The 23,119-nt window shown below is 40.3% G+C and overlaps 1 protein-coding gene across 1 annotated transcript in view; it reads left to right on the forward strand.

Moving 5' to 3' along the window:
• The window catches only part of adamts9.L (ADAM metallopeptidase with thrombospondin type 1 motif 9 L homeolog), a 185,082-nt gene that overhangs the window by 67,913 nt on the left and 94,050 nt on the right, over window positions 1–23,119 (forward strand). Inside the window, exons 12-16 of the mRNA XM_041590920.1 lie at window positions 3,889–4,034; window positions 4,382–4,563; window positions 4,649–4,785; window positions 10,342–10,459; window positions 13,808–13,903. Coding sequence (XP_041446854.1) covers window positions 3,889–4,034; window positions 4,382–4,563; window positions 4,649–4,785; window positions 10,342–10,459; window positions 13,808–13,903 — 679 coding nt within the window. The remainder of the gene's footprint in view (window positions 1–3,888; window positions 4,035–4,381; window positions 4,564–4,648; window positions 4,786–10,341; window positions 10,460–13,807; window positions 13,904–23,119) is intronic.

Here is a 23,119-nt window from a genome sequence, read left to right on the forward strand (position 1 = left end):
ATTAGCCTGAAAATCCAACCCTTCCGGGCTTTTTGTATCTGGTTGGGCTTTTTGGGGCAAAACTCGTATTCTTTAGTTTTTTTTTAAATAAGTCAATTGCAGTGGTCCCTTTCCTATTTGAAAGCTGGAATTAGCCCGGAAATCCGACCATTCCGGGCTTTTTGGGCAAAAATCTGAAAAACCTACTTTTTGGAAAAAAGAAATGCCAATAAACGTACTATTTGGGTTTCTGCTCGATTTTATTGAGTTTTTACCCGAACCAATTAAATCGAGCTTTATTAGTTATATTAAAGGTAAAATGGGGTATGGGAGTTTGGTCATGGTTTTTTTATTTAAAAAATTAGATAAATTCAGATTTTAGTAAATACCGTAAGTCAGGAAAGGGGAAAAGTAATAGTATCATAATTGCTAGGAAATTCCTCTGTGCAAGCATAAAAGGTTCCAGCAACTGTGTTTTGTTCCTTTCTGCAACTCGGGTTCTGACTCTTGAAACAATGTAGCAGACGCCAACTTGCCTCCAGTTCCCACAATGCATTGCACGCATCTTCACATTCACTAGATATTGATTCTAGATATGTGTCAAATCTCAGTAATAATTCACATACAAACAATGATTCATGATGTTTCTCCTACAAACTCTTTGTTGTACATCATTGTTGTTACCGTATGGAATAATGACCCTTTCATTGCATGCTGTTATTTAACTCATTTAAAGAATACAGGAACATAGAGAAATGCAATGTTCTGCCTAAATCTCTCTGCCTTGTATTCCAGGGCTTAAGTAGTAGCAGGGGAATAAGTGAGATATAGACTTCTCCTCATTGACCTGATTGATGGAGTTGTCTTCCTTTTCCTGTGGATTATTGCTCTGACCTCAGTGATGTGACAAAGAGTGGACCCCTGGGAGCCATTAATCACACACCAAACCTACTACAGCAATGGAAATATTCACACATTTCTCCTTCATTAGCCATGTCAGCAGGGCACCAAATTTATCTGTAAGACTCTCTGGCAATGTACTATAGGGTTTTTAGCCTGTGCGTAGCCAGAAATAAATGTAACCACACAAGTTTCCTTTGAGTATCAATGTACATGTTTAATTTGCAGTGAGATAATAGTCTCTGGGAAGGGAGTGTGACTGTGGGATAGCAGGTATAGTAGGGAGAGATGGTGCCTATAGTAACAGTGGGATAATAGTCTCTGGGAAGGGAGTGTGACTGTGGGATAGCAGGTATAGTAGGGAGAGATGGTGCCTATAGTAACAGTGGATAATAGTCTCTGGGAAGGGAGTGTGACTGTGGGATAGCAGGTATAGTAGGGAGAGATGGTGCCTATAGTAACAGTGGATAATAGTCTCTGGGAAGGGAGTGTGACTGTGGGATAGCAGGTATAGTAGGTAGAGATGGTGCCTATAGTAACAGTGGATAATAGTCTCTGGGAAGGGAGAGTGTGACTGTGGGATAGCAGATATAGTAGGGAGAGATGGTGCCTATAGTAACAGTGGATAATAGTCTCTGGGAAGGGAGTGTGACTGTGGGATAGCAGGTATAGTAGGTAGAGATGGTGCCTATAGTAACAGTGGGATAATAGTCTCTGGGAAGGGAGTATGACTGTGGGATAGCAGGTATAGTAGCGAGAGATGGTGCCTATAGTAACAGTGGATAATAGTCTCTGGGAAGAGAGTGTGACTGTGGGATAGCAGGTATAGTAGGGAGAGATGGTGTCTATAGTAACAGTGGATAATAGTCTCTGGGAAGGGAGTGTGACTGTGGGATAGCAGGTATAGTAGGGAGAGATGGTGCCTATAGTAACAGTGGATAATAGTCTCTGGGAAGGGAGTGTGACTGTGGGATAGCAGGTATAGTAGGGAGAGATGGTGTCTATAGTAACAGTGGATAATAGTCTCTGGGAAGGGAGTGTGACTGTGGGATAGCAGGTATAGTAGGGAGAGATGGTGTCTATAGTAACAGTGGATAATAGTCTCTGGGAAGGGAGTGTGACCGTGGGATAGCAGGTATAGTAGGGAGAGATGGTGCCTATAGTAACAGTGGATAATAGTCTCTGGGAAGGGAGTGTGACTGTGGGATAGCAGGTATAGTAAGGAGAGATGGTGCCTATAGTAACAGTGGATATTAGTCTCTGGGAAGGGAGTGTGACTGTGGGATAGCAGGTATAGTAGGGAGAGATGGTGCCTATAGTAACAGTGGGATAATAGTCTCTGGGAAGGGAGTGTGACTGTGGGATAGCAGGTATAGTAGCGAGAGATGGTGCCTATAGTAACAGTGGATAATAGTCTCTGGGAAGGGAGTGTGACTGTGGGATAGCAGGTATAGTAGCGAGAGATGGTGCCTATAGTAACAGTGGATAATAGTCTCTGGGAAGGGAGTGTGACTGTGGGGATAGCAGGTATAGTAGGGAGAGATGGTGCCTATAGTAACAGTGGATAATAGTCTCTGGGAAGGGAGTGTGACTGTGGGATAGCAGGTATAGTAGGGAGAGATGGTGTCTATAGTAACAGTGGATAATAGTCTCTGGGAAGGGAGTGTGACCGTGGGATAGCAGGTATAGTAGGGAGAGATGGTGTCTATAGTAACAGTGGATAATAGTCTCTGGGAAGGGAGTGTGACTGTGGGATAGCAGGTATAGTAGGGAGAGATGGTGTCTATAGTAACAGTGGATAATAGTCTCTGGGAAGGGAGTGTGACCGTGGGATAGCAGGTATAGTAGGGAGAGATGGTGCCTATAGTAACAGTGGGATAATAGTCTCTGGAAGGGAGTGTGACTGTGGGATAGCAGGTATAGTAGGGAGAGATGGTGTCTATAGTAACAGTGGATAATAGTCTCTGGGAAGGGAGTGTGACCGTGGGATAGCAGGTATAGTAGGGAGAGATGGCGTCTATAGTAACAGTGGATAATAGTATCTGGGAAGGGAGTGTGACTGTGGGATATCAGGTATAGTAGGGAGAGATGGTGCCTATAGTAACAGTGGATAATAGTCTCTAGGAAGGGAGTGTGACTGTGGGATAGCAGGTATAGTAGGGAGAGATGGTGCCTATAGTAACAGTGGATAATAGTCTCTGGGAAGGGAGTGTGACTGTGGGATAGCAGGTATAGTAAGGAGAGATGGTGCCTATAGTAACAGTGGATATTAGTCTCTGGGAAGGGAGTGTGACTGTGGGATAGCAGGTATAGTAGGGAGAGATGGTGCCTATAGTAACAGTGGGATAATAGTCTCTGGGAAGGGAGTGTGACTGTGGGATAGCAGGTATAGTAGGGAGAGATGGTGTCTATAGTAACAGTGGATAATAGTCTCTGGGAAGGGAGTGTGACTGTGGGATAGCAGGTATAGTAGGGAGAGATGGTGTCTATAGTAACAGTGGTTAATAGTCTCTGGGAAGGGAGTGTGACTGTGGGATAGCAGGTATAGTAAGGAGAGATGGTGCCTATAGTAACAGTGGATATTAGTCTCTGGGAAGGGAGTGTGACTGTGGGATAGCAGGTATAGTAGGGAGAGATGGTGCCTATAGTAACAGTGGGATAATAGTCTCTGGGAAGGGAGTGTGACTGTGGGATAGCAGGTATAGTAGGGAGAGATGGTGTCTATAGTAACAGTGGATAATAGTATCTGGGAAGGGAGTGTGACTGTGGGATAGCAGGTATAGTAGGGAGAGATGGTGTCTATAGTAACAGTGGATAATAGTCTCTGGGAAGGGAGTGTGACTGTGGGATAGCAGGTATAGTAAGGAGAGATGGTGCCTATAGTAACAGTGGAGAAAGATCTGGCTACAATTCCTATTTAGTTTTGTCTATTTTACTTAGTCCCTGTTTCATTTAGTTCTACCTCTATAGTTGAGATCTCAACTGTACAATACTTTTATCTCACTACAGCACTGCAGATTCGGAGTATGTATTCCTAAGGAAAGGGACGTACAGGTTACAGATGGATCATGGGGGTCCTGGAGTCCATTCGGAACGTGTTCTCGGTCATGTGGTGGTGGGATAAAAACTGCAATCCGTGAATGCAATAGACCTGAGTAAGTGTAAGACGGGCCGCTAATATGCCAAGTTTTGATTAAACTGAAACGTATAGTTTTTTTGTACTGAACATTTATTTATGTTGCTTTTTGCATAGAAAATCCCATGCTACAGCTACTTGGTTTCTGATGGCAGAATTTAAAAAAAAAATTTTTTGAAATCAGTTTTTTTTTTTTTTTTTTTTTCCTTCCAAACCCAAAATAGTGTTAAATACCGTGTGGGTGCAGAATGAAACAAGTACTCTAATGTATCATAGAAATCCCATGCTACAGCTGCAGAATTTTTTTTTTTTAAAAAAAGTTTTTTTTTTAATCATTTTATTTTTTATTTTATTTTTTCCTCCCAGACCCAAAAATGGTGGTAAATACTGTGTGGGGCGCAGAATGAAATTCAAATCCTGCAATACAGAGTTATGTGGCAAACAGAAAAGAGACTTCAGAGATGAACAGTGTGCAGATTTCGACGGGAAGCATTTTAATATTAATGGTCTACCTCCAAATGTGCGTTGGGTTCCCAAATACAGTGGCAGTAAGTATTAGCGGAAGGAGCCCTCCTGGGCATTGCTGCTTCTAAGAGTAACTAACATTAACCAAGCATGTGTTTGTCTTCACAGTTTTAATGAAAGACCGCTGCAAGCTCTTCTGCCGAGTAGCCGGGAGCACGGCTTATTATCAGCTCAGGGACAGAGTGGTGGATGGAACGTCATGTGGGCCGGACACTAATGATATCTGTGTGCAAGGACTGTGTCGGGTAACAGCATCTTCTTTGTATATTTACGTTTGGGAGGGGCCCATAGTTTCCCATAGACAGTACATTAGGAGGTTATGGTGTCACTTACTATAGGGAGTATGTTAAAGGAGTTATCCACCTTTAAATTAACTTTTCGATATAGAGAGTGATATTCTGAGACAATTTGCAATTGGTTTTCATTTTTTATTATTTGTGGTTTTTGAGTTATTTTGCTTTTCAATTAGCAGCTCCTGGTTTCAGCAATCTGGTTGCTAGAGTCCAAATTTCTCTAGCAACCATGCAATTATTTGAATAGGAGACTGGAATATGAATAGGAGAGGCCTGAATAAGTAACATTTGTAGCCTTACAGAGCATATATTTTAGGGATGCACGGAATCCACTGTTTTGGATTCGGCCGAACCCCCGAATCCTTTGCGAAAGATTCGGGCAAATACCGATCCGAATCGCAAATTAGGAGTGGGAAGGGGAAAACATTTTTTACTTCCTTATTTTGTGACAAAAATTCATGCGCTTTCCCTCCCTGCCCCCAATTTGCATATGCAAATTTGGGTTTGGTATTTGTACGAATCTTTCACGAAGGATTCGGGGGTTTGGCTGGATCCAAAACAGTGGATTCTGTGCATCCCTACAAATCAGGATTTGGTTCGGCCGGGAAGAAGGATTCGACGGAATCCAAATCCTGCTGAAAAAGGCCGAATCCTGGATTCTGTGAATCCCTAGTTTTTTTAGATTGGACCAGTGACCCTATTTGAAAGCTGGAAAGAGTCAAAAGAAGAAGGCAAATCATTTAAAATCTATAAAAATGTAAAAAATGAAGACCAATTTAAAAGTTGCTTAGGATTGGCCATTCTATAACATGCTAGAAATGAACCTAAAGTTGAACCACCCCTTTAAGTACATGTATAGGCAAAAAGCTGCTCCTCTTTTTGTATAATGGCCAGTAGGACATAGGTGTACAGGTATAGGATCCGTTATTCGGGAACCCGTTATCCAGAAAGTTCAGAATTACAAAAAGGCTGTCTACCATTGACTACATTTTATCCAAATAATTCACATTTTTAAAGGAGACATGAAAAAACCCTAATATTGTAGGCAATTATAAGTAGTATATGGTGTTCTCTGGTCCCTGTCTGTGTTTCAAATGAGGGGTCTAACGGTCCCTGCCACAAGCATAGTAGGAGGGGAACAGCCAATCATAGCCCTGCAGTCACACAAGCACAGACAGGCGTCAGTTCCCTATCAGGTCCTGCTAGCTGCTGATTGGTTCCTGTCCTACAGTGCAGTGAGCTGAGAGCACAGCCTGGGAATTCAGGGAGCAGGAAGTGGAAGAGAAGGGAGGGATTATTAGGGATTTTGCAGAAATATTCAATAAACCAGCCTGAAACACTACTTTTTAAAGCACAATTCTTCTATATCTAAATGAGTATAATGCACTGGTACATTCTTATTTTTTTTTTACACAAAATGTCTCCTTTAAAAACAATTTCCTTTTTCTGTGTAATAATAAAACAGTCGCTTTTACTTGATCCCAACTAAAATATAATTAATCCTTATTGGAAGTAAAACCAGCCTATTGGGTTTATTTAATGTTTACATGATTTTCTGGTAGATTAAAGGTTTGAAGAACCAAATTACAGAATGATCCGTTTTTTGGAAAACACCAGGTCCCGAGCATTTTGGATAACAGGTCCCTGGGACTTTTTTTAAAGGAAGAAAAACAAGAAAAAAAAAAAGCCTTAAAAACCCCTTAAAGCTCTAGCCTTGGGTGTATTTTTCATGAAATTAACCTGCGGAACCTTTAAAGACATATATTGTTCCTGTTTCTATCTAAAGGGCAAGTTACCTCTTCAAAAATTCATATCTTTTTATTTTCGTACACCTGGGTGTCCTAGGACAGTAGTTGCTGATATGTATATCCTTCTGGAAATAGGTGTAAATCTGTTGTAAGCATGGGAATCACAATGCCTTTCTCACTGATGGATGGTAGAACATGTGTTAAACTCCAGATGCTTCTCACCAGAATTTTCCAAACTATGTGACTGCCCCCCCACCAAGGAGGCCCAACGCAAAGGAGAGGAAGGCAGTGCTACTGGAAAACCTATTTTCAGTTATTAGTGAAGTAGTTGTGGTTTATTAGCTCTCCATTTCAGCAATCTGGTTGCTAGGGTCCAAATTACCCTATTTGTCTCTGGGTGACTAATCTACCCCAAATAGCATTGTGTGCCTCTACCCTAAAAGGTGAACCACCCCTTTAAATGGCAATTTAAATGATAATACTAGGGGTGAATACTCATTAAAATTACTATAGCAAGATTACTCATAGAAAAATATTTTCAAGTATAGGTATGGGATCCATTATCTGGAAACCCATTATCCAGACAGTTCCAAATTACGGAAAGGCCGTCTCCCATAGGCTTCATTTTAATTATATAATTCAGATTTGTAAAAATTATTTCCTTTTTCTCTGTTATAATAAAACAGTAGCTTGTACTTGATCCCAACTAAGATATAATGAATCCTTGTTAAACACTCCTACTGGGTTATGCAGTGAAATTCCCCCTTCATTTACTGCTGTGGATAGGAATTGTCAGACGGTCCCTAACTGCTCTGCAGGGAAACAATCATACTTATGAACAGCAGGGGGAGCCCCCGCCTTACTTCCCAGCCATGCAGAACTCAAGCAGCTTTGTTTGTTTCCCTGTAGAGCAGTCGGCGACTGTGTAGAGATTTGTATTGGATTTTATTTTTGCCTTTACATCCCCTTTACTGTTTCCAACTCCAGCTCCAGGGAAAAAGATCATGGAACCAGATTTAAACAGATAAACTGGGATTCTATTTGGAGGTTTATTTTGCTGCAGCCACTGGTTCTGCAGAGTTGGAGAAAGTTTGTATTAAAAAAATAGAAAAACTATAAAATCCACATTAGATTACATGACAACACAGGACCCAGTGCAGTCTCTATATTCTGATTATTAATCAGTCTTGCTGTATCGGCTTCTGGCAGATATTATTTGACTTGTTCTGTTTTGATAATTTATGACGATCCCTAAGCAGCCCAGACCACACTGAGCATGTGCACAGTCTTGGTCTTGCAAAGATGTATAATAAAGTTACAAGATGGTGACCCCCTGTGGTCAACTTTGAAAGCATAAATCATTTGTTTGATTAGGCTTGTGGTGCAGTAAGTTCATGTTTATATTTAGTATACAAAATACAGCATTTCTAGCCTTATTCTATTTTAGACTTTACTTCCCCTTTAATGTATGAAGATCCAGATTACAGAAAGAGCTCTTATCCAGAGAACCCCAGGTCCTGAGAATTCTGCTTAACATAATTGAATCCTGGATTCAGTGCATCCTTAAAAAAAATCTGCCACCTTAATTTTGACTCAACAATTCTATGGAAGATGGTGGAATTTATTGAATTGTTACTATACCATTGGTCAAAGTTTAGATGGGACATATAATGACACTGGGATTCGGGTACAAGCAGAAAGGCTCCATTGTCATCAGATCTGAAAATATTTCTGTTAATCACTGTTTACATTTTAAATGCCCCCCATGGTGGAGCATCAAACATCCTCCGGCATTTTAATCTCACTGTTTAAACAGGTGGAGAGGAAGGAGAACAGGAGTTTGCTGAATGTTTTGTTTCACACTCATCAGATGCTCCATGTAATGAACTCAGCCCCATCCTTTTATATACTTTTCTCCTTAAACTGGACTTCCCCAATAGGCGCCAGTAGCAGGGCTGCGCACATTCACGGGAGGGTTTTTAATGTGTCGAAAGGGCGAAGAAATACAGCTTCGAAATTTTCGTGTTATGACAGGGGGCTGCTGTTTTGCTTAGCGTAATATTGACATTTCTGGGTTAATAGCTGATTCGTGATTCAATACAAGCTAGATTGTGTGTTTTTTGTTAGATGCAATTTTAAAGGAACAGTTCAGTGTGAAAATACAAACTGGGTAAATAGATAGGCTGTGCAAAATAAAAAATGTATCTAATATAGTTAGTTAGCCAAAAATGTAATGTATAAAGACTGGAGTGACTGGGTGTGTAACATAATAGCCAGAACACTACTTCCTGCTTTGCAGCTCTCTAACTCTGAGTTAGTCAGTGACTATAAGGGGGGCCACATGGTACAAATCTGTTCGTTGAGTTTGTTTACTGCCTGGTAACCAATCAGTGGAAAGCAAGAGAGCTGAAAAGCAGGAAGTAGTGTTCTGGCTATTATGTTACACATCCACTCACTCCAGCCTTTATACATTACATTTTTGCTTAACTAACTATATTAGAAATATTTTCTATTTTGCACAGCCTATCTATTGACCCAGTTTTTATTTTTACACTGAACTGTTCCTTTAAGCTGATAGATTTGATACGTCTTCATGCCGAGTGTGCTTTCTGTTCTGCGGTGTGCCAGGGGGTGGGACTTCCTCTGTTGCTTGGCTTTGAGTGGTGCATTCCTCTGTCTGTCACAGCTCACATGCTGTTCAACGAGTAAAACAGAAAGCACAGTCTGAAGGGAAAATGGAATGTTAATAATTTTATAATATTAATAATAATATTCCTTATAATATAAGGAATACAATGGCTCTGTTACATTTTTCAAAAGCCTCACCAGAGCTTCAGCTAGATGATCGATTTTCCATACCTACCCTGAAATTGCACATCACTTCCACTGCTACTCCCACCCCCAACAGCCCTCTGTTCTGATTCCTTTACTGATAGGTCAGTCAGGGGACCCATAAGGCCAGTGAGGGTTCATGGGAGTGGCTGTTGTTTAGGAGACCTAAGGCTTGTGGTTGTTCCCTTCTAGTTATTGCTAAACGACAAACCCCAGCATGCTCTATTGCCATGGCAGCTCGGAAGTTTCAGGTTGGATTACAACTGTGCAATATATATAGTAAAATAGTAAATTAGATTGAAAAAAGACACACGTCTATCAAGTTCTACCTTAAGTCTATACATATAACCTGCCAAACTGACAGTTGATCCAGAGGAAGGTGAAAATCCTCATTTAAAGTCTCTCCAATTTGCTTCAGGGAGGGGAAAATTCCTTCCTGACTCCAAGATGCAATGGGACCAGTCCCTGGATCAACTTGTACTATGAGCTATCTCCCATATCCCTGTATTCCCTTACTTGCTAAACACCATCCAACCCCTTCTTATACCTATCTAATGTATCAGCCTGTACCACTGATTCAGGGAGACAATTCCACATCTTCACAGCTCTCACTGTAACAAACCCCTTCCCAATATTTAGGCGGAACCTCTTTTCTTCTAATCGGAATGGGTGACCTTGTGTCAGCTGGAAAGACCTACTGGTAAATAAATCATTAGAGAGATTGTTATATGATCCCCATATATATTTATACATAGTTATCATATCACCCATTAAGCGCCTCTTCTCCAGCGTGAACATCCCCAATTTGGCCAGTCTTTCCTCATAGCTAAGATTTTCCCTTTACCAGCTTAGTTGCCCCTCTCCTGCTGTGTTTTAAGGAACTTTTGTGATTTTCTTTTCTTTTTTTTTGGTTTTCGTTTTTCTAAAGCAAGCTGGATGCGACCATGTCCTCAACTCAAAAGCCAGAAGGGACAAGTGTGGTGTTTGCGGGGGAGACAATTCATCCTGTAAAACTATAGCTGGAACCTACAATATAGTGCATTACGGTAAGTAACAAGTTCACGGGATCCAGAATGGGCACCGTATAGTTATAATTCCCTTTTGTGAAGCCTCAGCCAGAAGAGAGAGATATAATGGGACACACTCCAGCCTTGGTCTTGTATGTGGCTCATGCTTAACTGGGACAATGAATCTGATCAAATACCTTTCTGTCTCTCAAGGAGGTGGAATGTTGTTTGTTTGTACAAACATAGTATCCATTATCCAGAAACCTTTTATCCTGAAAGCTCAGAATAATGGGAAGGTCGTCTCCATAGACAGCGTGGAGAAGGTATGGAGATTCAGATTACTGAAAGATCTGTTATCCGGAAAACCCCAGCTCCCAAGCACTCTGGATAACAGGTCCCATACCTGTAGTTGGTGCTACAACACAATATAGATAGATGACCTATAACTCAAACTTCTGTGGGCTTCAGCATGTCACCTGAAGTCAGTCAGTCCAGAAACGTGTTGGGTTACATTTCTGGGATCATGAAGATCACACAACGAGATACCCCTATATTTTATGTATTATGCACATCCATTAAAGGAGAATTCAATCGTAAACTTAAAAAAACCCTGTGCCCCTACCCTACATAGACCCCCCTCCTCCCCCAGCTTAAGTGTTACCCCGGGCACATGCCCCTAACGTTTTACTTACCCCACGGTGCAGATTCAGGCATCGGAGTTCACGGCCGCCATCTTGAGCCGCTTCAGTAATCTTTGTAATGAAACTGGCGCTTCTGCAATTTTTCACGAGAAACAGAAAATTGCTCCAAATGCGCCGCCACACCGATCTCATTCCGAAGATTACCGAAGAGAAGAAGATGGCGCCTGAATCTTCATCGAAGGGAAAGTAAAACGTTTAGGGGCATTTGCCCAGGGTAACACTAAGGGGCAGATTTACTAAAGGGCAAAGTGACTAACGCTGGCGATGATTCGCCAGCATTATCGCTTTTAGGCACTTCACCGATTTACTAACGGGCACAGGCATAACTTCGCTAGTGAAAGAGACAGGCGCTAGCGGTCTTTCGCACTCTATCCCCAGGCAAATTTCGCTCTGGTAAATGGATGTTACGCCACTAAGATGCGGATTTTACTGAACGTTACCTCTTTCGCCAGACTTGCCTTTGCCAGCTCAGACCAGGCGTTGGCGTGCATAGATCTTCCTCATCCTCTTTTTAGTGGAAAAAGTTTCTAAGTCCCAAAAAACGCTGGCTGCAAAAGTCCATAAATTTTGGGTAACCGGGTTCCCTTATACATTTTTTAACATATGGAACATAAACTATACACTGGGCTCATGTGTAGGGAATTATAACTAGGGATGCACCGAATCCACTATTTTGGATTCGGCCGAACCCTCGAATCCATATTGAAAGATTTGGCCGTATACCGAACCGAATCCGAATCCTAATTTGCATATGAAAATTAGGGGTGGAAAGGGGAAAACATTTTTTACTTTCTTGTTTTGTGACAAAAAGTCACGAGATTTCCCTCCCCACCCCTAATTTGCATATGCAAATTGGGATTTGTTTCGGCCGGGCAGAAGGATTCGGCCTATTCCGAATCCTGCTGAAAAAGCCCGAATCCTGGTCGAATCCCGAACCGAATCCTGGATTTGGTGCATCCCTAATTATAACAATTCTATTGTCTTTATTAAGGTTCCCTGGACTTGTGTAATATAATGTATTTGCTGCAACATATACGTCCATTAAATTTAAAATTTCCCACCGCATGCAAATTAGCCTGAGCGAAGACCTCTAACGAAGTTGCACTGGACATAATTAAACGCTAGTGGGGAAGTGAACTGACTGAATGAGTACAATATCTATATTGGATATATTTGTGAGCCCCCTGTTTGTGTTTTCTGTATTTTTCAGAATGGCTTCTTGGCTTGGACTCTTGGCACTAACCCATTTCTCATATTAACATTAATCCTACAAGTATACTAACAATACTAATCATCTCTGCCACTGATCTTCTGTCCTATCAACTGACTTGGAGACTTATATGTGTCTGGATACATTTGCAAGCGAAGACATGTACCTGTAAGGACAATATTGTCATGTGCCCCCTTTAATGCTAACTTTTTGTATTTGTCTTGTGTTTCGTTTCCTAGTATATAGTAAATCTTAAAGGAGAACTAAACCCTAAAAATGAATGTGGCTCAAATGGCATATTTTATATAGTGAACTTATTGCATGAGGCTAAAGTTTCAGCTTGTCAATAGCAGCAATGATCCAGGACTTCAGACTTGTCACAGGGGGTCACCATCTTGGAAAGTGTCTGTGACACTCACATGCTCAGTGGGCTCTGAGCAGCTGATCCAAATAATCCAAAAGTTTAAAAAATTATTTCCTCTTCTCTATAATAATAAAACAGTACTTTGTACTTGATCCCATAATTAATCCTTATTGGTGGCAAAACACTCCTCCTGGGTTAATTAATGTTTATGTGATATTTTAGTGAACATAAGGTATGAAGATCCAGATTACAGAAAAAGCCTTTATCCAGAGAACTCCAGATCCTTTCTGCACAACAGATTGGTGTCCCAAGTCCAAAGACTGGGGCAAAAATTCTGCCATTTTAATTTCAACACATAAATTCTATGGAAAATGGTGGAAATAAAACAGTATCTTGTACTTGATCCCTAAGATATAAGTAATCCTTATTGGAAGCAAAATCAGTCTATTGGGTTTATTTAATGTTTGTATGATTTTATCTAGTAGACTTAAGGTATGAAGATCCAGTTATCTGGAAAACCCCAGGTGCCGAGCATTCTGGATAAAAGGTCCCATACCTTTATGTACATTGTCTTGTTCCTACGGGAAAATAAGAGTTGATGGTTTCCAAATAGGGATGCACTGAATCCAGGATTCGGTTCGGAATTCAGCCAAGATTTGGATTCAGTCAAATCCTTGTACCCAGCCGCACCAATTCCGAAACCAAATTTGCATAATTTTGTCCCAAAACAAAGAAGTAAAAATTATTTTTTTTTACTTTTTCCTTCCTATACCTAATTTTCATATGCAAATTAGGTTTCGGATTCAGTTCTGTATTCAGCCAAATCTTTCATGAAGGATTCGGGTATTCGGCTGAATCCCAAATAGTTTAATCGGTGCATCCCTGCTTCCAACTTTAGAACTTTTTTGTAAATCATTTCCTAATGGTGTGGGCTAGAGACTAGGGAATATGATGCATAGGACTAGGGATCAGTTCAATCTGGCTGCAATATCCATGATGTTAGACAGCCCAGCCATAAACTGATATTATATGTTCCCCGGCACTAACAGCTTCTGCATCTGTTTATTGTTGTCTCCAAGCCAAAGCCAAAGGATCTTTATTGCTTTTTGCAGGCTACAACTCTGTGGTTCGTATTCCAGCTGGTGCTACTAACCTTGACGTTCGACAACACAGCTACTCAGGGAAGCCAGAAGATGACAATTACCTTGGTGAGACCAAATGTAACATGTAACCCGTGGAGTAACATTAAGCCCAGGCTGTTGTATTTCCTTCTTGGCAGCCTTTACTGTCTTCTGATTGGGGATAGAAATATTTCATTTGGGAGAGCAGGCGATTTCTGCTGGGGCTTTAGAATCTCATATTTCTATTGGTGCTGCAATAGCTCCCCTTTTCTCATACAGGTGCCGGATCTGTTTACTGGAATATATTGTTACTTCTTATTAACAATATAATTTAATAAAAAGCTAAATAACTCAAAAATCCACAAGTAATAGAAAAACTCACATTGTCTCAGAATATTACTAAAAATTAATCTATAGGTGAACAACCCCATTGATTATTTGCCTACTTCTTCTGATTCTTTCCAGCTTTCAAATGGGGGTCACAGACCCCATATAAAAAACAAATGCTCTATAAGGCTACCAGTGTATTGTTATTGCTACTTTTAATTACTCACATTGCTATTCAGGCCTCTCCTATCTATATTCCAGTCTCTTATTTAAATCAATGCATGGCTGATAGGTAAATAAGACCTTAGCAACCACACTGCTGAAACTGCAAACCGAAGAGCTGCTGAATAAAAAGCCAAATAACTCAAAAACCACAAATAATAAAAAATGAAAACCATCTGCAAATTAAATCTGCCTTTTTATGGCTCTGCCTAAAGTACTGTATGTCCTCTGCTATATACTGTACATCTATTAGCCCAGCTATTCTTCCATGTAAATTGTTATAATACACAAAAGCCATGAATATCTTGTAAATTATATCCTTATAAACGGTGAGTAGTGATGTCATCAGTTATAAACGGTGAGTAGTGATGTCATTTCTGTCACATGTCTCACTGAAACTTGTGTATTATAATAAATAAAGTACCCCCAGTTGTAAAATATGAGGATATTATAAGTTATAATTATAATATCCTTATATTTTACAAGAGGGGGTACTTTATTCACTATATTATGAATTATCTGGCACTAATAAATCCAACAGACTTTCTTGTTAAAGTTTAGCCTGAGATTTAAGCTCCCCATAGACGCAAAGATTTTTCTTGCCGAACGACCGATTTTACCGAAGTCCAACCAATCCTTCGAAGTTATCGTGAAGTTAGTGGGAGTCGAATGATCGTACATCTTACGATTTTTCAGCCGACATCTGTCAGGAAATTGATTGGCCAGGCTAAAAAATCTTTGTCGTTCCCAGTACAATGTATCTATGTTTGTAGGGCCAAGCAGGCAGCTCCCCTTTGTTTTTCTGGCAAATTGGTCTTTTTAGTTGATGGACAATTCGTACATCAGATCTTTTAAAGATCTCAACATCTCTGGCCAGCTTTACTGACAAGTCCCCAGGGAAGCTTGTGCAGCAATTCTAAGGATTCCTAGGCACCTTTAAGTGGCAGAGGTTCTGTGAGCTCCGGCTGAATTTGTTTTTCTAAAGGGAGATTTGCGCAGATAAACATAGGAACAGTTATCTCATGCACTGAGCAAATCCTTTCAATCAGAAGTGACATGACTGTTCGGGGCTGTGTATGTAGAGTTATTTCCCTGTCATTCAACAAGTACAAACAAATCAAAGTCTCCGTTTTGTTTAAACTTCCCAAATATCCTGTTGCTCTTAGGAACGGTCGGAATCTGAATTTGCTACCTTAATTGGTGCAGATGGAAAAACTGATATGCCAGTCATTGGAGGGGCTTCTCGGAAAGCGACATATATATATATATTGTGTGTTAATGTTTTGCCTTGAGTCAGCCTACATAGGAATCAACGCTTATTTATCAATGTGCGGGTTTCTCAGTATTTGGGCGGCATTAACTACTGAGAACATTCCTTCTGTGCATAATCGCATAAAATTAATATCAGCAAAGCTTCCTATTTTACACCCCGCGTCCTCTCTAACTCAAAGTTCGGCTGCTTCTGCCTGTGCCACATTATGGGTATACAGGTATGGGATCCATTATCTGGAACCCCGTTATGCAGAAAGCTCTGAATTATGGAAGGCCAGCTCCCATACACTCTGGGGAAAATTTACTTATGGTCGAATATCGAGTGTTAATTAATCCTCGATATTCGACTGCCGAATGGAAATCCTTCGACTTCGAATATCGAAGTCAAAGGATTTACCGCAATTCGTTCCATGGAAGGATTGTTCTTCGACCTAAAAAACATTAGAAAGCCTATGGGGACCTTCCCCATAGTCTAACATTGCACTTCGGTAGGTTTTAGGTGGCAAAGTAGGGGGTCGAAGTTTTTTTTTAAATAGACAGTATTTCGACTATCGAATAGGCGAACGATTTTTAGTTCAAAACCTTCGATTCAAAGTCGTAGTCGAAGGTCGAAGTAGCCAATTCGATGGTCTAAGTAGCCAAAAAAATCATTCAAAATTCGAAGTTTTTTTTATTCTATTCCTTCACTTGAGCTAAGTAAATGGGCCCCTCTATGTTATCCAAATAGTCCATGTGATTAACAATGATTTACTTTTTCTGTGTAATAATAAAACAGTAGCTTGTGCTTGATCCCAACTTAGATCTGTTATCCGGTAAACCTCAGGTCCCAAGCATTCTGGATAACAGGTCCCAGACCTGTATAAGGAGGGCTGTGTTTATATAGTCATATGAAAAAGTTTGGGAACCCCTCTCCGCCTGCATAATAATTTACTCCACTTTCAACAAAAAAGATAACAGTGGTATGTCTTTCATTTCCCAGGAACTTGGAGTACTGGGGTGTTTAGTGAAGCAGTATTCAGTTGTATTAAGTTAAATCAAATGTGAAAAACTGGCTGTGCAAAAATGTGGATACCCTTGTAGTTTTGTTAATTTGAATGCATGTAGCTGCTCAATTCTGATTCGTGGCAACACCAAATTGGTTAGATTAGCTCGTTAAGCCTTGAACTTTATAGGCAGGTGTGACCAATCATGAGAAAAGGTATTTAAGGTGACCAATTGCAAGTTGTGCTTCTGTTTGACTCTCCTCTGAAGAGTGACAGCATGGGATCCTCAAAGCAACTCTCAAAAGATCTGAAAACACAGATTGCTCAGTATCATGGTTTAGGGGAAGGCTACAAAAAGCTATCTCAGAGGTTTAAACTGTCAGTTTCAACTGTAAGGAATGTAATCAGGAAATGGAAGGCCACAGGTACAGTTGCTGTAAAACCCAGGTCTGGCAGGCCAAGAAAAATACAGAAGCGGCATATGTGAAGGATTGTGAGAATGGTTATAGACAACCCAAAGATCAACTCCAAAGACCTGCAAGAACATCTTGCTGCAGATGGTGTATCTGTTCATCGTTCTACAATTCAGCGCAATTTGCACAAAGAACATCTGTATGGCAGGGGGATGAGAAAGTTGCTCATTGTATGCAAAAGCTCATTTAAACAAGCCACAGTCATTTTGGAACAAAGTGCTTTGGACTGATGAGACAAAAATGTAGTTATTTGGTCATAACAAAAAGCACTTTGCATGGCGGAAGAAGAACACCACCATCGCCATCAAATTTAACTGAACTGGAGAGATTTTGTATGGACGAATGGTCAAAAATACCCACATCCAGAATCCAGACACTCATCAAAGGCTATATTGGTTAGAGGGGAGACTGTCAAGGTTGGGGTTGTTTTCTCTGGAAAAAGGTGCTTGTGAGGGGACATGATTAGACTTTACAAGTACATTAGAGGACATTATAGACAAATAGCAGGGGACCTTTTTGCCCATAAAGTGGATCACCGTACCAGAGGCCTCCCCTTTAGACTAGAAGAAAAGAACTTTCATTTGAAGCAACGTAGGGGGTTCTTCACAGTCAGGACAGTGAGGTTGTGGAATGCACTGCCGGGTGATGTTGTGATGCTGATTCAGTTAATGACTATAAGAGGGACTTGGATGATTTCTTGGACAGACATAATATCAAAGGCTATTGTGATACTAAACTCTATAGTTAGTATAGATATGGGTATATAGAATTTATGTGAAAGTAGGGAGGGGTGTGTGTATGGGGCTGGGTTTTCATTTGGAGGGGTTGGACTTGATGGACTTTGTCTTATTTCAACCCAATTTAACTATCTAACTATAGGAGACGTCTAGAGGCTGTTACATTTGCAAAAGGAGCTCAACTAAGTATTGATGTAATATCTCTGTTGGGGTGCCTAGATTTATGCATCTGCCTAATCTTGTTATGATGCATATTGCATATTTTCTGTTAATCCAAAAACAGAGGTCCTTGGAGATGTTTCATTAGTAATGACAGAAAGATTACGTTATCTGGAAAACCCCAGGTCCCAAGCATTCTGGATAACAGCTCCCATACCTATATTACCTGACCTCATAACTGATACCACCGAATTACTTTGTGGCGTCATCATGATACATCTCGACTACCACAATTATTGGCTCTTATTCTCTCTGCAAAGTATCTACCATCATCTGTAATGAATGTGAAGGTCAGACATCTAATCATCCCTTCCATTTGCCTCATTAAACCGTATTGCTCATACACTTTAAAATTCTTAATGTTACTGCTCCTCTATATATTTCATCTCTTCTGCCATCTCTTGTGTTTGGATTATGATTTTCTACCTTTTCTCCCCCATTTCCTCCTCACACATGAACCTCAAAATTTCGATTTAATTTTTCCCTTGACATGTGCATGACAAATGGTTGTGATGGTGGAAGGCTAGTGGAACCCCCTTACTGAAGCCTCTTATGTGGTCCAAAATTTGATAGGACCCCTAAGCTCAAAAAAAATTACAGGTATATAGTGGGTTTGGTGAAACTGTCTTATAGTTCCTGGGATATTCATTCTGTCCAGAATCACTGACACTTTTTGGAGCCTATTTATTCACGTCTTTGAATTACTAAAGTGTACTGACCAAGCATTGTGATACTGTAGGTGCTTGAAAATAGCTTTCTTTTCCAGCACTTGGTGACATTTCTGGCAAATGTTGTTGTTTTTTCCGGAGGTTGTTTTTTCTGGCAAATGGGATTTCTGTCAATAAGTGTCAGATTTCATTGCAGGAACCTTTATAAATATTAATGGGCACCTTACAGATGGTTAGTTTAAAGGTTGGGGTTTGTAGCTTTGATTCTTTCCAGAAACAACTTCTTGTCTCTGTGATTGTTTTCTCTCTAATTTCTTTGTCATATAGTTCTACCTCCCAGTACTTATCTGTTCTCTTTGCTTTCTTTCCTATGTCCCGTCACTTTCTGTTTTCTGTTTACCACTTCTTTTCTTGAGTCTTTAAATTATGGATCAACTTCTTCTCCCATTATTGACCTCTCTCCTGTATCTCTTTCATTTCATTTGTCTTTGGTTCTAGAGTTCATATAGTTTCTCCTTCCAGTATATCTCTGTTGTCTTTACTACTTTTCCTTTGTCCTTTCGGTTTTCTTTTTCCTTGTGTCTTTAAATTATCCAACCAAAGAATCCAACCGTGTCTCTGATTATTGACCTTTCTCCTGTATCTCATTTCTTTGTCTTCTGTTTTAGGATTCATATAGTTCCTCCTTCCAGTATTTATCTGTTGTCTTTACTTCTTTTCCTTTGTCCCTTCAGTTTCTGTTTTCTCTGTTCCTCTTCTTTCTCTTCCTTTTTTACATTATGGATCCAACTTCTTCTCCCAGTATTGACTTCCTCTTCTCCCATCATTGACTTCCTCTTCTCCCATCATTGACTTCCTCTTCTCCTCCCCTCTTTTTCTTTCCTATGCAATGGTCCCATAATGTATTTGCCACAATCCTATTTCTATTTCCTATCTGATTTTTTTTGCTTCTTCTATTCCAAATTTTCTTGCCTCTTTTACCTCTAATCTTCCTTTCTCTGTCCCTATTCTTATACCAGCCACTTCAAGTAATCTCCTTTTTTACCATGTAATTCATCTGCCAACATTTTTCCCTCTACTAATTGAGCTCCTGGTATACAGCCTATAGCCTTTCTTTTATTTCCACCATAGAATTAATTATATATTGTTATAGAGTAGAAATTTTGATATGAAGCATAACAAAAGTGGTGTAAAGGTGATACATTTATTGGCTGACAGATGATAATCACAGCAAGCTTTCAGAACATTGCAGTTCCTTTTTCAAAGCTGATTACAATGAAACTATGTTGGTACTGACATTTATACAGCATTTTGTGTACAAAAAAAGGGCAAAAGGAGAAACAACACACAAGCATAATTAGTATTACAAGCAGGGACAGATTTACAGAGAGGTGGGTTATGCAAAGTAGTCCAGACTAGACACAGATTAGACCTAAAGTGTGAAGTAGATAACAGATTCCTGTAGTAGTTTGTTGTCTCCACTGAAAAAATGAATGTATCTGTTTCTAGTCTTGGTAATTAGCCATGAATCCATGGCCTAAATGTACTCCTGTATCCAGACTCCTAAAGGTTTGCATAAGTTTCATTCATTCATTCATTCATTCATTTTCTGTTTTGAAATTGCCTTTGATGACAGAAAGTCTCCCAGACTGTGGTTGGGGCTATTAAAATGTTCACCTACTGGTGTGTCCAATTTTTTATTGTTTATTGTGAACCGGTGGTGATTGGTTCTTTTTCTGAAGCTTTTTCCAGTTTCTCCAATGTAAATGCCTCTTGTTGGACACTTTGTTCATGTTATTGCATAAACCACATTGCTGGATGAGCAAGTGTAATGGCCGTGTATATAGTATTCCTCAATTGTGCCAGGGATTTGTACTCTGTCTGTGGAGAGGATGTGTGGGCATGTCTTACATCTCTTTCTTCCACATGGGTGGGTCCCATTGTTCGTGGGTCCTGAAAGTGAACTTCTAATAATGAGTTTCTGTAGGTTTGGAGGTTGCCTAAATACCAGAAGAGGTGGATCAGGAAATATAGTATGTAGTCTTTTGTCTTTCTGTAGTGTGACTTGTAACTCTCTGGCTACTTTTCTAAGGGCCTTTAGCTGTGGGTTGTAGGTTGTAACAAGTGGTACCCGATTTGTTTCTCTTTTTTGTTTGTATTTCAGTAGTTGGCTTCTAGAGACCTTGGTGGCTCTGTGTATGTTGTGGTCTATGACCCTTGGGTTATAGCCTCTGTCAATGAAGTCTTTTCTGAGGGTTTCAAGGTGCTGATCCCTTTCTGAGGTGTCAGAACAGATTCGGTTGTAGCGTAAGACCTGGCTGTATATGATGGCGTGTTTCATATGGTCTGGATGGAAGCTGTCATACATCAGGTAGGACGGTTTGTCTGTGGGTTTCCGATATATTGTGGTATGTAAGGTGTTGTCTATGATATAAATAGTGGTGTCCAGAAAGTGGATGTGGCTTGAGGAGTGGACTAATTTGAAGTTGATGGTGGGCTATTAAACTGTTCATGGAACTGGAACTGGAGTTTTTGCTCAGTATCTGTCCAAATAATAAGGATGTCATCAATATATCAGAGATATGCTAGGGGTTTCGTTGTGCAGGAGGTGAGGAAATCTTGTTCTAGGTTCGCCATGAAAAGGTTAGCATACTTGTCCCCATCTGCTGTAGATACAATTCATGGCCAAACAAGAAATAGTTATGTGTAAATTCAATCAGACTTACGACAGTATCAGCTGGTAGATTGTGATTTTGTAGGAATTCCTTTCATGCTGCTGTTCCATCTTTGTGGGGTATGTTGGTATACAGGGATTCCACAATCATTGTTGCCAAAATGGTGCCCTCTGGTAAACATCCTTGTTTGCTAGTTTGTTTAGGAGGTCTGTGGTGTCCTGTAAGTAGCTTGTGGTATTTTTTACTAGGGGTTTGAGGATTTGTTCAACCCAACATGATATGTTCTCCGTCAGTGTTGTGATATCAGAAACTATTGGGTGCCCCGGGTTGCCTTCTTTATGGATCTTGGGCAACATATAGAAGGTACCTATTTTGGGGGATTCTGGCACCAAGGGGCCGATTCACTAACTTCAAATGAAGGATTCGAAGTAAAAAAACTTCGAATCTCGACGTTTTTTTTGGGCTACTTCGACCATCGAATGGGCTACTTCGACCTTCGACTACGACTTTGAATCGAAGGATTCGAAGTAAAAATTGTTCGACTATTCGACCATTCGATAGTCGAAGTACTGTCTCTTTAAAAAAAACTTCGATCCCCTAGTTCGCCATCTAAAAGCTACCGAAGTCAATGTTAGCCTATGGGGAAGGTCCCCATAGGCTTGCCTAACTTTTTTTGATCGAAGGATATTCCTTCGATCGTTGGATTAAAATCCTTTGAATCGTTCGATTCGAAGGATTTTATCGTTCGATCGTAGGAATTATCCTTCGATCGTTCAATCGAACTATCTGCGCTAAATCCTTCGACTTCGATATTCGAAGTTGAAGGATTTTAATTCCTAGTCGAATATCGAGGGTTAATTAACCCTCGATATTCGACCCTTAGTGAATCGGCCCCCAAGTGTACTAGGTTTGTATGTGTTGCTTTGATTAGGTTTTTGAGTTCTTTGATAAAGGTCTCTGTGGGGTCTCTGTCTAATCTGGTGAAGTGGTTTGGGTTAGATAGCTGTCTGTGGGCCTCTGTGATGTAGTCTGAGGTATTCATTATGACTACTGCACCTCCTTTGTCCGCTGGTTTTATTATTATGTCTGCGTTGTTCTTCAGGGACCTTATTGCCTTCCTTTCCTGGATGCTCAGGTTGTACTAAGTAATGGTCCTATGATCTTCTTTAGACATTTGTTGACCTCAGCTTGACTAGAGCTGTCGGGATACAGCTGCATATACTGCTATATTCAGGCTAGTAGTATAAACTATTTCAATGTCATACAATCCATTGATCAATACAATGGTTCCTTGAGCATTTCCCTTTCCTAAATGATTGTTGCCATGTACATCAGTGCGTGCCTTCTGTAGGTCTCTCTGAATAACAGACACAGTGTCAACTGTACCACTCATGTTAGAAGCCAAAGTAAAGCTCCGGTGAAGGGAACTAGTGTCCCATTCTGACCTTACCCGGCTCTTAATTCAATCAACTCAACGTAGGCCCCTTAATCCGAAAGGAGCCCCATTCATCTTGTTGAAATAAACAGCTTCTCCTCGAACAATGAATAAAATAAAGATTTGTCGTTGCCGGCCACCACTTGTAGATCATCCATTCATGGGCAGCCTATATAGATGCAAATGAAAGAGGGCTGCGTGCATTTACTTATTTCACAGCTCACTGACTGTGAAAGCTGAAACATTGCACTTTGTGAACCTTGTAGCGGTTACTTGACAGTTGTGAAGGAAT

The sequence above is a fragment of the Xenopus laevis genome, chromosome 4L (assembly GCF_017654675.1).
Source record: "Xenopus laevis strain J_2021 chromosome 4L, Xenopus_laevis_v10.1, whole genome shotgun sequence".
Classification (NCBI taxonomy): Eukaryota; Metazoa; Chordata; class Amphibia; order Anura; family Pipidae; genus Xenopus; species Xenopus laevis.